Source organism: Mastacembelus armatus, chromosome 5 (genome assembly GCF_900324485.2).
Source record: "Mastacembelus armatus chromosome 5, fMasArm1.2, whole genome shotgun sequence".
NCBI lineage: Eukaryota > Metazoa > Chordata > Actinopteri > Synbranchiformes > Mastacembelidae > Mastacembelus > Mastacembelus armatus.
In genome coordinates, this window is record NC_046637.1 from 28,393,807 (window position 1) to 28,407,454 (window position 13,648).

Consider the following 13,648-nt stretch of genomic DNA (forward strand, 5'->3'; position numbering starts at 1 on the left):
TTCTGACTGGTTTAATCAAATATCGATCATTGACACGGGGTTTGATCAGCGCAGGATCAATAGGAACAATCAGTAACAATCAACTGGAGGAAGGTCTAAGTTGCAGCCTGGATCCATGTTCCCCAGATGCTTCTGGCTAATTTGTCCTCAGATATTTTGGTTCTGTGAATATTTCTGTTGTATGTTCTATAGGAACCCAGTACAGGTGAGCAGTCACGTAAAACACGTCTTTTTCAATCAAGGCACAAAGACAACAGAATTTACTTATATTTTTAATGACCTCAAACATTACAAAGACAATCTTACCACAACAGGTGGTAAAATACATATTTACACAGAAAAAATCATCACATGATAAAGCTTCAACTTGTTCTTCATCCCAGCCTCCAAAAAAACTCAACCCAGTCACTTTAAATCCAAACGTAAAAGCTGCGTGTGGTTATGGGGGCGTCATAAACCTGATGGTCACAGCCTGTATCATGACAGTAGCTGAGGAATATTTTTAGTGGACACCTCCAGGACACACAGCAGAGTCTGAAGCCACTGACTGACTCAGAGGCAGGTATGTCTACGGATGAACAACTGCTATACTGTTTAATGTAAACTGTGATTTTGGATTATGAAGATGACTAAACTCTATTGCTGGATTATTACAGCATTGTCAAACAGGCAAACTTAAAATTCCAAGAACAGGAAAAGTCCATTTGTCACAACATTTTCTTAGATGCATCATCTTTGAACAATTGCCCCTTGGTACAAGGAAGCACAGACTGTAAGGAAACCAAGGCTCTGGGATTCTGTCCTGCAGCAGTGTCCTTAAATGAGATGTCAGATCTGTTTCTACTTTCTGCACCTTTCTAAGTTCTCTGGGTTGTGTCTCTGTTGGCAGCAAGAGACAAGTGACAAGGAAAATGTCTTTTTACACCACAGACCAGGCTGTGGGACCATTACACACACGTCAAATCATTTATACACAGTGTAGACAACAGACAAAGGACATGCAGTGCAGCACAACATTGCCGACTCCTGGTGAATTATAAGAACATGCCTGAATTAACCATGTCCACTTATTGACAGAATATTAAGAGCAGTGGGAAAATGAGGTGAGTGTATGTGACTGGTTGACTGTTTCATAATATTTCCACATTCCAAGACCACTGTTCTTCAAACCACATAGCAGCTGGAAATCCGAGAGCAGAGATATGTCTTTCACTGCAGCAAAACAACACGGGATAAGACACCAGGAGGCTCTTTGCCGTCGCCCAGCGCAGCACGGAAGCCCTCCTGCTGCCGAGCTCGTGCCAACTTTGTTAGGGAGAAGAACGACCGAGGTTCTGTGATGGCCAGATCACTGATAACGTGCCTGTTCAGCTGGACGCTGCACTGTACGGGAAAAGAGAGGACAGGTGTTACATACAGGTGGTGTAAACCTGCAGCATGAAGCTGATACCACATCACTTAGCACCTCTAACCTTGGTGAGGTTGTGAATTAGGGCAGGGTACTTCATGCCATGCTCTCGTGATGCTGCTGCAATGCGTGTAATCCAGAGCTGAAAGAGCAGCACAACAAACGTATTAATAATATTTATCACCTTGGTCAGGTACCAATTTATAATGAATCATATGTACAAAGTCATTTGATGCAATGAGACAAGCTTCTGTTCTGCAACTGGGACTGGAAGGACCGTTGCAGGATTTGGCAACACCAACTAAGGCAGTGGTTCTCCCACTTTTTGACTTGTAACCTCCTGAAATGAATGTCTGCTTTTGATCACTAGTCACTGCTCTGTGCATCGTTTATTTTGAAGGGATTTTAGGGTGAACACCAGTGAAAATACCCAGTATTTGTAGAAAACAAAAAGGTAAAAACTAGAGAAAGCTCAGTTATGCAGAACACACATGGTTTCATGAATCATTAATCATTTTGTGACCCCTCAGTTTTCTTGGAGCACTCTGGATGGACCTAAACCCTGTGTTGGAAACCACTAAACTAGACTACAGGGCTGTCCAGTGATCTACAGTCAAGCAGGAAACTGAAAGTGTCTGTGCAAACTGAAACTAGTGTTTGAGCTGAAATAAGTTGATTAGCCAAGTGACAGAAACAATTTTGAGAATCAGTTTCATTCAAGCAAAATCGACAAACACTTTCTAGTTCCAGCTTCTTAACTGTGAGTATTTTATGCTTTTATTTGTCATCTCTAACCATAAACTTTATGTCTTTATAAGGTTTGTGGATATGTCACCCTGGGCAAAGCAAAAGCATTAAACTATCCTGGTGAAATGAAGTGAACTGAATTGCTTCAGCTAGAGAAGAGCAGGGTTAGTGAGGACCTTGAGTTTTGTTGTGGTCTGAAGAGACAAAAAAATTAGCAAATTTCCAAAGACCCAGAGACCATGATCAGGTTGTGCATGCAGGCTGGATTACACAGCAGCTACAACCCACTTCTCTGGTCTTCCAGACAAAATATACATTGACCAGTCCCTGTCTGGCCTGCAGCAGTCATGTCGCTGTGAGGGTTCAGTATTTGTGTCTCACTGTTCTCATGTTGCGTTTCTTGAGGATCCGGCCTTTGGTGGCGTAGACGAAAGCCCTGCGGACTGCCCGGACAGCCAGGCTGTAGCACCGGTTCTTCCTGCCTCTGAAGTGCTGTTGGAAGAAGCATCGGCAGGTTGACTATGACAAATACTACTAGTTGTTATTGTGGTGCAAAAACCAAATCAGGGGCAGCGGTGTATCTGGACATGGGCTGGCAAAAGGTTTTGTGGTGGGGTACTAATACAATCCTGCCGCTAAAGTTAAAGGAAGATTATATTGATAAGAATTGATTATTGATAACAACCACCTCCCAGACATCCCTAATCTTAGACAAAAGGACCAAAATCAGTCATGGGGATGATCTGGGCTGGACAGACCCTGGGGTCAGGGGTGGCCAAGTCCAGTCCTCGAGGGCCACTGCCCTGCTTGTTTCCTAACTATGGCTGCCCACTACTAATTACCTGGACCAGGTGTGTTCAGCCAATCAGAAGTTAGAAGAGCAGAGCTAGTTGAAAAACAAGCAGGACCATGGTCCTTGAGGACTGGACCTGCCCCCTGTAGACCCGTCCTTGCTAAGGCAGCATATTAGACATTAGTACTTCAGAGCTGAGTGTTGTTTCAGGCCTCCTTCAGGGTGCAGACTCCACCTTACCCGGGCATGTTGGAGAAGTTCTTGCACCTTCCAGTATCTGTCGGGGCCCCGGTTTCTGATCCAGCAGGACAACGTCAGGAAAACCATGTCTGTTCTTCGCCCACCGTGTTCGGTTCTGTCAATATTTCTGTTTTGTCCACAGGAGAACTTCTACAGGAGCTGAGGAACCTGGTGTCACACGCCGCGACAGGAAGACGCGCACTGGGTACGTTCGTTTTAAAGCCCGGAACAAGTTTCTTCTGCACCGCCCGGGGAGAAGGGGGGGCAGATTCAATTAGCGCCGTAGATAAAACAAAGAAACCTTTTCATTACCGCGTATGTTTGGTCAGAAGAAGACGAACCGACAGACAGAAAAGAAACACACACACACACACACACACACACAAATACACAAATCACACCTTTCCCGTGTTTTCAAACGGGAAACGCGGGCTTTACTAAACACGCGCTCCCATCAGAGCTGTGACGCAGCGCAGTGCATGCTGGGATAGCTAGCGGCTGAGGTCGGAGAAACCAAAATGGCGGTGGCAGGTCTGACGTCCTTGAGTCGCTGTGGCACCTTTGGGCTCCGGGGCCCGACCGGACTGGTACGTTGGGGGTTTGTGGCGGACCCTTTGAGGCCGGATGGTCCGTCCGCGCTGCTGTGATGGAGGTTTATCGATTTATGCCCTGAGTTTCCTGTAAATCAGCTGGTTTGACAGCCTGTGACGAACCATGCAAAGGCCCCACAAAACGATCAATTTACTACTTCACTCTTCTAGTAGTGGAGTCACGGTCATCAGTGATCGATTAATCAGTTTTCTGATCGATCAGATGATGTCTGCTTGTAGTTATTATCTAAAAATCATTAGTAAGTGGACGAAAATAATCTGCAGCCATTTCCGTAATCAATCAATGGTAAACAGAAAATAAGAGACTTGTTGATAAAGTGTTTGGGATGTTATCAGTAATGATCTGATCATAATTTAATAATAATAATTGATAATGTCTCATTTGTGCCGGCAGGTGGTTCGGTCTGTCAGTACGGCAGCACAGCCCAGAATAAAGAAGTTCCAGGTGTACAGGTGGGACCCAGACAGTCCAGGAGACAAACCCCGCATGCAGACCTACGACATCGACCTCAACACGTATGTGCTTCACTTTTCTCTGCTGGTTGTAAATCCATTATTGATTATGTATCAGTGTGTGCTGCTATCTGAAATAATTGATCAGGTGGAGGTGAAGCATTGTTTTCTATATGAAGACACCAAGGAACATATGACTGCACTTCCTGTGTTCACACCTGTAGGTTCGTCACAGAGCAGACACGATGGAAAGGACTTTGTTGGGTTAAGGATTGACAGTAAAGATAAAGCTTGTCTTTTACAATCATTAGTGCTGGCGACAGTATTAACAGATTTATGTTGGTTCACGTTCACTGATGTTATGATTAACCAACTGAGAATGGCCTTCAGGTGGATTCACCACAGGTGGATTCACCACAGGTGGCTCAGACAGCCTGTCATATTTCAGTTCTTCATTCTCCACCATTCAGCTCAGGGAGACTCAGCTCACTGCAGCCAAAACTTTGATTCACTTACCACTTGTCAGGATTTTATTAAAGTAAACTTCATCCACTTTTACACATTTCATAAGATAAGATAAGATAAGGAAACCTTTATCTGTCCCGCAGTGGGGAAATTGCATCGTTGCATCTGTAAGTGCAGAACACAGCAGAGAAGTAGCAAAGATGTGAGAAAAATTAAATTAAAAATACTAAGTGGAATAAAACTATGAAGCTACAAAAACTATAAGTGTGTAGATATGTGCCTGTGGGTATGTACAGTACATGGACATGTATGGATGAATAAATAAATACCAGGTTAAGTGACTACAGTGTATTGCACTGATGGTGATTCACCCTATAATACAGTATTGGACATGATCACAGCAGATGGATGACAAATGTCAAATAGTTGGTCAAATTTTTAGTTATTGACTCATTGACTGATTGTGTTCTTCTGCTTCCAGTTGTGGCCCAATGGTTCTTGATGCCCTGATCAAGATCAAAAATGAGATTGACCCCACACTGACCTTCCGCCGCTCCTGCAGAGAAGGTCAGTATCAGGGAGGCTGGAGCGTGGCACCAGAGTACTTATCTTTTTGTCTTTAGATATAAGGTTGGGTCTTGACAAGGTAAAGAAAAGTCCAGGTCGGTTGTTTTGTTCATTGATAGTCTTGTTGTTTGTTCATTCCATCCACTGGTCATTCAAAAACACCTACTTTACTTTTCTGAGGTTTTTTAAACAGAAATCTGAATCTGTTACTGCTGCTGCATTAGTATAGTGTTATTGACCAGTATGGGGTTGAACAGCTCTGGTGTCTTCAGATTGTTCTTTCTCTGTCATTATATTGAAAATAGTGTTTTTTATCTTTTAATTGCAGGTATTTGTGGCTCCTGTGCAATGAACATTAATGGGGGAAACACACTTGCTTGTCTCAACAAGATTGATGCCAACATTAACAAGCCGACTAAGATTTACCCCCTGCCACATATGTATGTGGTCAAGGACCTGGTACCTGTGAGTATAAACACCTGAATTTCACTTAGTATTTACATTGATTTCCCTGTAAATGTTAAACATCATAGTCACGTATTTAACTTATGATTAATCAAAGTCATGATATTTCTCCTTGAGGTCCAAATCTTTTAATAAGGTGTAAAGAGTTTTAAATCACTGATCAATACTTGCCTGTTCATACAACAGATGCAAACATTTATGTGGCTGCTGAGATAAAAATAATCATTTTAGTCGCCTTTGATTAATTGACTCTTGGGACATGTTTTTGAATATTTTGAATATTCTGACATGTGTGTGCTGACTGGATCCTTCCTTATGAAACCATGTTGTAGGACATGAGTAACTTCTACGCCCAGTACAAGTCTATTGAACCCTATCTGAAGAAGAGGGACGAGTCCAAGGAGGGCAAAGAGCAGTACCTGCAGTCTGTGGAGGATAGGCAGAAACTGGTACACTGCTGGCTTCATTTGATTTTATTTTGGGGAATTGACCATGAACAGTCAGTGGGATTCCTATTGCTCAAAGACCCAGTATAGTTCTAAATATTTAGAGAACTGTTTGGTTTCCTGCTGTGTAGGATGGGCTGTACGAATGTATCCTCTGCGCCTGCTGCAGTACGAGCTGTCCAAGTTACTGGTGGAACGGAGACAAATACCTTGGGCCTGCTGTGCTCATGCAGGTGAGTGTGTGCAGGCAAACGCTGAAGAACGTTGACTGTATTAGGTGAAAACCTGTTTGGATGATAGACATCCTGTCTCTCAGGCTTACCGTTGGATGATTGACTCTCGAGATGAGTTCACAGAGGAACGGTTGTCCAAGCTGCAGGATCCTTTCTCTCTGTACCGCTGCCACACTATCATGAACTGCACCAGGACCTGCCCCAAGGTAACAGCTCATTTTCCTGACTTGAGTCTTTTAAGGGAGATACTAGCAAAAAGGAAATTAGAAGCACAAGAAGAAAGACTTGTAATGAATTGATTACCCATGATGATCCATGATATTGACTGAATTGGGTGATAAATCAAATCTTACTGATTAATCATAAAAGTTGTTTTATAGTGTCTTTATTAATCAGATAGTAATTGCAAGTAACATTGTACCTGGATATTGGACATCCTGGACATCCTGACGGCCCTGGTAGATTTCTGGGTCATGAATAATGTCGACCCCTGCAGGATGTACCTTATGTTCCGTGCCCTTAAAACACTGTTTGCACTTTTCTCATGCGACATCCTGTTTTCCATTCATGGTGCATCAAACTGATCATCACTGCTGTTTTCTCATCTGTCGTCTCCCTCTCTCAGGGGCTCAACCCAGGAAAAGCCATAGCTGAGATTAAGAAGATGATGGCTACGTACAAGGAGAAGAAAGCTGCTGCTGCCGTTTGAACTTTGTCTTCTTGTACTTCTTTCCCTCCACCATTAAGTTATATGTTGATTTGAAAAGTGCTTAGTGAGGTCTGATTGCGGTCCAGTACACCTGTCGCTCCACCCATACACCCTGCAGACAGCAGTGTGATGAAGGTGGGTGTGGGTGTTTGTGGTTGGAGGACTTGGTGTTATTCAAACGCACATGTACAGTATGAATGTGGGAGAGGGTGTGTGTGTTGTACCATAACTGAGGTATTTATCTCCAGCTACACTCTGTATGTTTGTGCACTTAGAGTCTTGATGCTGCATATTATTGTAGTAAAACAAGGCATTTTCCTGTATGACGACATATTTAGCAGCTTGTTTACAGACATACGGTGAATATCTTCCTACATACTAACAACAGTCTCTTGTTTTGAAGGGGAATAAATATTTACATTAGCTGCTGTTGTTTTCACTGCTCATTATTATCCGTCTTACTCTACATCCACCTGCTGCTGCCACTGTCATTAAGAAATGAGATGATTGACACGATGGTTATGTCTTTATTGTTCACAGTGTTCACGTGTTATAAAGCAGCAGTTAAGCTTTTAGTTCATTATGTTGTTTAGTTGAAATAGACTCATGCTGTAGTGGCTCAAAGTGGGTTTGTCATCATTTCTCTTCTATAAATCAACAGTTAGAGGTTATAGATCCACAGTCCCAGGACTTCGTGCTGCTGAAGACTGAGACTTCACTGATGAACAGGCTCCAAACAGGCTGATACATTTCTCTTATTTATTATTCACATCTCAAACACACAGGCCTCATGTTAACAAAAGCATGAAATAGTTTTTAAGCCTCAGTGTTTTCTAAAAAAACAAGTTGTACCTTAAACCAAATGTTATGGATTCGGAAGTGATCGGACCTGCTTGTGTTTACTGCGTCTTAGAATTAATAAGGATCAGAAGCAACAACATGCAGGTCAGTCCTCTTCCTGTGCAGTGGGTTAAAGTTATTGATCACTACAGATGCTAAATAAAGTTAGTACACAAAGACTGTGCCCAAACCAAACTTCGACTGACTTGATAATTGAATCGGCTTTAAGGCCGTTTTCATATTTCACAAGCTAACGGTGATATGTTATCGATATATTGCACATTATTACACCTTCAGCGTTGCAGAATGAGACTGACCAGTTTCAGTCGGTGCTGGGACCAGGGGCTGGACTGGGAGGAGACTACAGATGCGGGGTGGGACAGTGTGGCTGCGAGGTCCTGCGCTCAGAGGACGCATGAAAGCCGAGGACAGCAGGCGCAAACTGAATCACAGTGAGGTAAGACACTGAAAAACGTCTTGATACTGCAGCTCAGCTCGTACATGGATCTGGACCTGAGGTCTGTGGTTGTTTCTGTGCTGCAAGACTTCACTAGAAATGCATTTGTGCTGAGAGCTATGGAGAATATGGTATGAAGTCTTTGTGCGCAAGCTCCGGACGTTTATCACTATAATGTGGACTAATAATAATAATCCTGCGTGAATGTTAATTGTTGAGAGCTGACATGTTCCCCTGGAGAGCAGAGGGAGCAGCTGTGGCACAATGGAAGAAGGTGCCAAGAGAGAAAACCAAACAGGGGCAGGTCAATGAGGCCACATGCAAAGATGATCTCTAATTTCTGTGTTTATTTGTCATAGTTGCATAAAAACAAAAGCCATAAAACAGATGACAGCAGTGTAACCGCCTGCTGCTGTCCTCGCAGACTCAGGCTGATGTGTGTGTTTGTGTGTGTGCGAGTAGGTGGGGGGGGGTAGGGGTCTCTAACTGGGAAAGGAAGGACTCAATGGGGAGAGGGGGGCTAATCGCTCCCAGATGTGTACTGTGAAAACATATGGTTTCCGATAGCCACTGTGATGCACAAGAATGTGTGTGTGTGTATACAAACACACAGATTTATTGATACACTTGCAGAGATTGTGCAGTGTTTGTGTCACATGTTTTGTGTCCACTGTGGCCTCACAAAAATCCTCATGCAGCCACACAGAGAAAACTGCATGATGGGTAAAAGGCACAAATGAAGAGCTTCATGTCGTGTGATTGGAGCAGCCTGCGCTGTTGCAGCACAGGATTCATACTTTCCACCAAGTGGTTTAAGCAGTGCTGCAGGAAGCTAAGGTAATGGGTTTCATATAGAACACACTGCACCTTCCTGGGTTCCAGTGACAACTTCAGAAAAACTGACTGCCATCGTCCTAGTTGTCTGAACGTTGGCATGTGAGAGGCTCTTTTGCCTCATGGAGTGAGAGAGAAAGCAAAATGGGGAAAGAGGAGGGGGAGGGTTTGAAGAAATGACCAGTGAGGGCGACAGAAGGGAAATGAAGGATGTGGAGACAGACGGAGAGAGGGAGGGATGAAAAAAACCCAGAAAGTGGGGTGGGGTTGAGGGGTCCTCTGTTTCTTTTCCTGGAATGCAGCCTCGAGACTGTCTGCTGCAGCGAGGAAAAGTAGGAAAACAGAGGGATTGTTCTTAGGAAGGCAGACGTGCCACATTCTTGCTGTCTGTTTTCTCCCCCCTCTTTTTCTTGTTGAGGCTGTTTGGGGCCAGTGGAGGGGAGGAGCAGTGGGGGGTTGGAAAGGTGATGGGGGACATGGTGAGGGTGAGGAGAAAGGAGTTGAGGACACCAAAGGAAGATCCAACACTCAGCAGTTTGTTCCCCTCATGTTGTTCACTCTGCTCATCTCGTCTCCAGTGTCGAAGTCAGTCTACCTCCCAGAGTGACCATGAGAGGCCTCCTGCTCATCTGCATGCCAGGTAACGGCTCCCCAGGCCTGGAGCAGTCCACGTTCTCAGGCCCCGACGATGTGCTTTCATTAAACATGCATTAATAAACATGGAACAAAGAAAGTCCGAGCAATAGTTTAGTGTTTTGTAAAATACCTTCATTCTCTGCAGCCTGTCTCCTTAACTTAGCACGAACGCTGGAAATATGTTGTTGTGTTGAAAACAAAAGCAATGAATTACCTGGTTTGAACATCACTAAGTTATTGTGACTGTGAAAAGGCTCCATGGTTTGTTAGAATAAATAACAAACACCACAATAACTAAGTTGAATTTCTAGAATATAAATATAAAACAACCATCATCTGTTCAACACACTCAGTGTTTGTTTCTACACTTTTGTTTTCAATGTGCTAATGTGAGCTAAAGTTAGCAGACCTGACCTCTGCATTATTCTGTAACTGAATACAAAAACTACATTTAATATTTACCATTATCCCAGTACCAGGCCTAGTAACCAGTCGTCCCTGTTCATATAATGTTTATGTAGTTATTTTTAAAAGAAAGCAAGAATAAACCTACATGTTCCTCAGACAAATGAAGAGCAAATCAATAAACACTAAAACATGCCAGGATCAGTTTAATACACTCAGACATTTACAGTCCTGATTTGTTTGGTTTGACCAGTAGCTGATTGGACAAACGTGCCGTTTCTTTGTGTGTGAGCACAGTTTAAATGTAAACATCAGTCAAACTGAAAGTAAAGAGTTTAGGGAAGAGCTGGACAAATAGATGATAAAGCTCCTGTAAAGTTACAGTAAATTGGTGAATGTCATCCGCTCATTATTTTATTTGTCTATAATGTCAACAGTTGTGCTGCTCGCCCAGGCCCAGTACCAGGAACCATTTCCTTTTTTGGGTGAGTTCATTAAGAGAATATTGACCTGGATGGTTCCCGCTCAGCATTGGTTTGTATCAGCACATCTGTTCTCCAGTTTTCACTGTCCTCTGATGTGTCACCTAGCCGCGGGGGGTTCTCTCTTCCCCGAGTCTTATTTACCACCCGCACAGAAACTGTTGTTACAGTGTAAATGGCACTTTCATCACTCGGGAGGTTTTTATTTGTAAACATCTTGCATATGAAGTCATAGAGTAGACCCTTGGAAGCTTTTTTTGTTTTCTTCAGTTTTGGCATGGAGGTGGTTACTTTTGTGTGTTGGTTCTGGGGGGTACAGCCTGTAATTGGTTTCACAGTGTTGATCTCATAAAACGTGTTTTTTCTCCCTTCACAGAGGATTATGGGCCGGATTACTTTCCAGGTGAAGTGTTTTCAGGTTCATAGAAATGGTCCCTGATGTTACTGAGATGTTATGTGCATTTTTGACATCAGTGTGTCAGACAAAAGAGATTCCTCTCCTCCTTTTTTAGAGAGTCCAGAGCATGAAAATGTTGAAGCTCCTCCTGGAACCTTCCAGCAGCAAGTTCAGCTCCAGCCGGTGGTTCGTCCAGAAAAATCTGGTATATTTCGCTCAATTCTTTTATTGCAGATGCACAATTTACTTGTATCATGATATTTTCTACTGTGTGAACAACCTGTATGTAAACTTGTTTTTGATGTGGACGTCAGAGTCTGAACTGGAGACCGAGCCCACGGAGCCTGGACCTCTCGGTAAGAAAGCTGCAGACATGAGAACAGATGCTCAGTTTCTTTCTTTGAGTTAAGAAATCATTTTTCTGGCTGTTTGATTTTCAGACTGTAGAGAGGAGCAGTATCCCTGCACTAGACTCTACTCTGTTCATAAGCCATGCAAGCAGTGCCTCAACAGCCTCTGCTTCTACAGGTATGTAGGACTGACACCACTCTTACACACATTAACAACCAGTTATTATTTCCTTTTCCTTACATCAGCCCAAACCTCTGTGAAGTTTACAGGCCAAACTTCAGCCTCCTCCAAAACAAATTCAAACGGTCACTGCTCTAAAAATCGCACAGTGTAATAATAATTAATAATAATCAATAATAATAATAATCAATAATCAGATCTGTCTACACAGCTTGTGACTGTGCAGAGAGCGAGAGAGTAAAAAACCTGTTAATGTGTCAATAACATTTAAAGGCCGACATGGACGTATAGAGGTTAAGTACAAGTTTGAAGGATGAGGAAATTCAAAAGACTAAAACCACTAATGCCGTCATGTCGTTCTCAATACTTCCAACTTCCCTATCCTGACTGTGCCACTCCAACAGCCCCTTTTATTATGAATATATAGGTGTTCTGTTAATGAAGGTTCCTCTGGGACTGTAGTTTTTTTTGCAAATATTACTTGCACAGAAGTAACTGAAGTAACATGTCACATTTCCAGTTATGGATTAATACACATTTGAAGAGAGTAGAAAGTAGGATGCTGTATGTGGTACTGATCAAAAATGAACCGCAGCGTGTTTTTGGTCACACTGGAGCTCTATGACAGAAAGAAATTAGTTGGATCAGGTTTTGGCTGCACAGAAAATACTGGATCATTTTATTGATGATCTTAATGGTTTCGTGGGATTTGTTGACAATAAAATGACAAAAAAGTAAAAGATAACTGTGTTTGCATTTTTGTGGTGAACTACTCCTTTACCATCACTGTCAGTGTTGCAGCCTCATTTCAGAGCTCTACATGTGTTTTCATTCAGTTTGCGACGGGTGTACGTCATCAACAAGGAGGTTTGCGTGAGGACCGTGTGTGCACATGAAGAGCTGCTGAGAGGTGGGTTCCCTGTGCCGTGTGGTTATGTTTTCCTCTGTGTTTGTATATGGAGACTTGTCATTTCAAATCCGACTCCTCTCTGTCTGTTTAGCGGACCTGTGTCGTGATCAGTTCTCTCGCTGCGGCGTGGCGGCGCTGAGTGGACAATGTGCATCAGTCGGAGGAAGCTGTGGAAAGAGCTGTGGTGGCTGCTGATTGGGCACTGAGATCAGGGACACTACCTGCCCACATGCTGCCACTTGACTTCCACTCATCCACTTCCTTACTTTTACTTTCCTGTTTCACCTCCTCACTTTTCCACCTGACGCTTCCTGACCAGCTCATTACTCTTACTCACATTTGAAGATTTCTGTTCTATTTTAGTTTACCTTTGTTTTTCCACATGTATGGCTGACCAGTACATCCTGTGTGTGTGGATATATACTCCAAAAAATATACTCCAAAGCTTCGATGACTGTATAAACCACTGGTGCTATAAAATCATCACACTGGTGCTACAAAAAGTTAACGTTTTAGAGATGCACATAAAACTGTGGGACATCTTGTTTTGTTTTTTATGGCATATTGATTCATATTAATCTCATGCTTTGTGTTTGTTGTTATGTTACTGTACTTGTGTTGAAAAGCAGTCATTGTCGTGATGATCAAATCATCAGTGGTGGCCACTGTGCACTGGCATCAGACAAAACTAATCAACGTCCAGGCGTCACCGGTCTCATCGGTGAAGATCATGAGACACGTGAAGCAAACAGGTGATGAGTGACCTCAGTGTTTGTACTATGGCCACCTGGATCTTGGCTTAGTAACCAAGCAGCAGGCTAATATAAATAGGTTCCAGCGGCAATAAGTGCTGAACAGGCATCTCACAAACGGCCTCTGTACTACTGCTTTGTCAAACTGTCACTATAAAGACTGAGAAAAATAAACTTTTTGTTTTACTACAGCTCTTCAGCGTGTCAAACATGATTCATCGCTTTAACGTAATCTGGCTGCAGTGCGCTGAAAGGTTTTTATAAAAG

At 43.0% G+C, this 13,648-nt stretch overlaps 3 protein-coding genes across 3 annotated transcripts; 2 read left to right on the top strand and 1 right to left on the bottom strand.

Moving 5' to 3' along the window:
- Positions 1-256: 256 nt before the first annotated feature.
- Positions 257-3,400, bottom strand: mrpl20 (mitochondrial ribosomal protein L20). Its single transcript, XM_026306543.1, has 4 exons — positions 3,189-3,400; positions 2,537-2,647; positions 1,473-1,550; positions 257-1,383 (listed from the first exon to the last, which is right to left on the bottom strand). The coding sequence occupies exons 1-4, from the start codon at positions 3,273-3,275 to the stop codon at positions 1,210-1,212; spliced, it is 450 nt and encodes a 149-aa protein (XP_026162328.1). The 5' UTR covers positions 3,276-3,400; the 3' UTR covers positions 257-1,209.
- A 269-nt stretch (positions 3,401-3,669) lies between these two features.
- sdhb (succinate dehydrogenase complex, subunit B, iron sulfur (Ip)) lies at positions 3,670-7,565 on the top strand. Its single transcript, XM_026306520.2, has 8 exons — positions 3,670-3,775; positions 4,194-4,315; positions 5,199-5,284; positions 5,613-5,749; positions 6,082-6,198; positions 6,327-6,428; positions 6,512-6,634; positions 7,054-7,565. The coding sequence occupies exons 1-8, from the start codon at positions 3,707-3,709 to the stop codon at positions 7,135-7,137; spliced, it is 840 nt and encodes a 279-aa protein (XP_026162305.1). The 5' UTR covers positions 3,670-3,706; the 3' UTR covers positions 7,138-7,565.
- A 789-nt stretch (positions 7,566-8,354) lies between these two features.
- mfap2 (microfibril associated protein 2) lies at positions 8,355-13,572 on the top strand. The gene is made up of 9 exons (XM_026306541.1): positions 8,355-8,434; positions 9,847-9,908; positions 10,747-10,794; positions 11,168-11,194; positions 11,304-11,393; positions 11,503-11,544; positions 11,629-11,716; positions 12,556-12,629; positions 12,721-13,572. The coding sequence occupies exons 2-9, from the start codon at positions 9,878-9,880 to the stop codon at positions 12,822-12,824; spliced, it is 504 nt and encodes a 167-aa protein (XP_026162326.1). The 5' UTR covers positions 8,355-8,434; positions 9,847-9,877; the 3' UTR covers positions 12,825-13,572.
- Positions 13,573-13,648: the final 76 nt, after the last annotated feature.

Coding starts and splice junctions, on each gene's coding strand:
- mrpl20 (XM_026306543.1), bottom strand. CDS start 3,275: ATGGTTTTCCTGACGTTGTCCTGCTGGATCAGAAACCGGGGCCCCGAC. Junction 1,551..2,536: donor AGAAACGCAACATGAGAACA/GTGAGACACAAA, acceptor CTGCTCTTTCAG/CTCTGGATTACACGCATTGC. Junction 1,384..1,472: donor TAATTCACAACCTCACCAAG/GTTAGAGGTGCT, acceptor TTTCCCGTACAG/TGCAGCGTCCAGCTGAACAG.
- sdhb (XM_026306520.2), top strand. CDS start 3,707: ATGGCGGTGGCAGGTCTGACGTCCTTGAGTCGCTGTGGCACCTTTGGG. Junction 6,199..6,326: donor TGGAGGATAGGCAGAAACTG/GTACACTGCTGG, acceptor CCTGCTGTGTAG/GATGGGCTGTACGAATGTAT. Junction 6,429..6,511: donor GGCCTGCTGTGCTCATGCAG/GTGAGTGTGTGC, acceptor CCTGTCTCTCAG/GCTTACCGTTGGATGATTGA.
- mfap2 (XM_026306541.1), top strand. CDS start 9,878: ATGAGAGGCCTCCTGCTCATCTGCATGCCAG. Junction 10,795..11,167: donor GGAACCATTTCCTTTTTTGG/GTGAGTTCATTA, acceptor CTCCCTTCACAG/AGGATTATGGGCCGGATTAC. Junction 12,630..12,720: donor ACATGAAGAGCTGCTGAGAG/GTGGGTTCCCTG, acceptor CTGTCTGTTTAG/CGGACCTGTGTCGTGATCAG.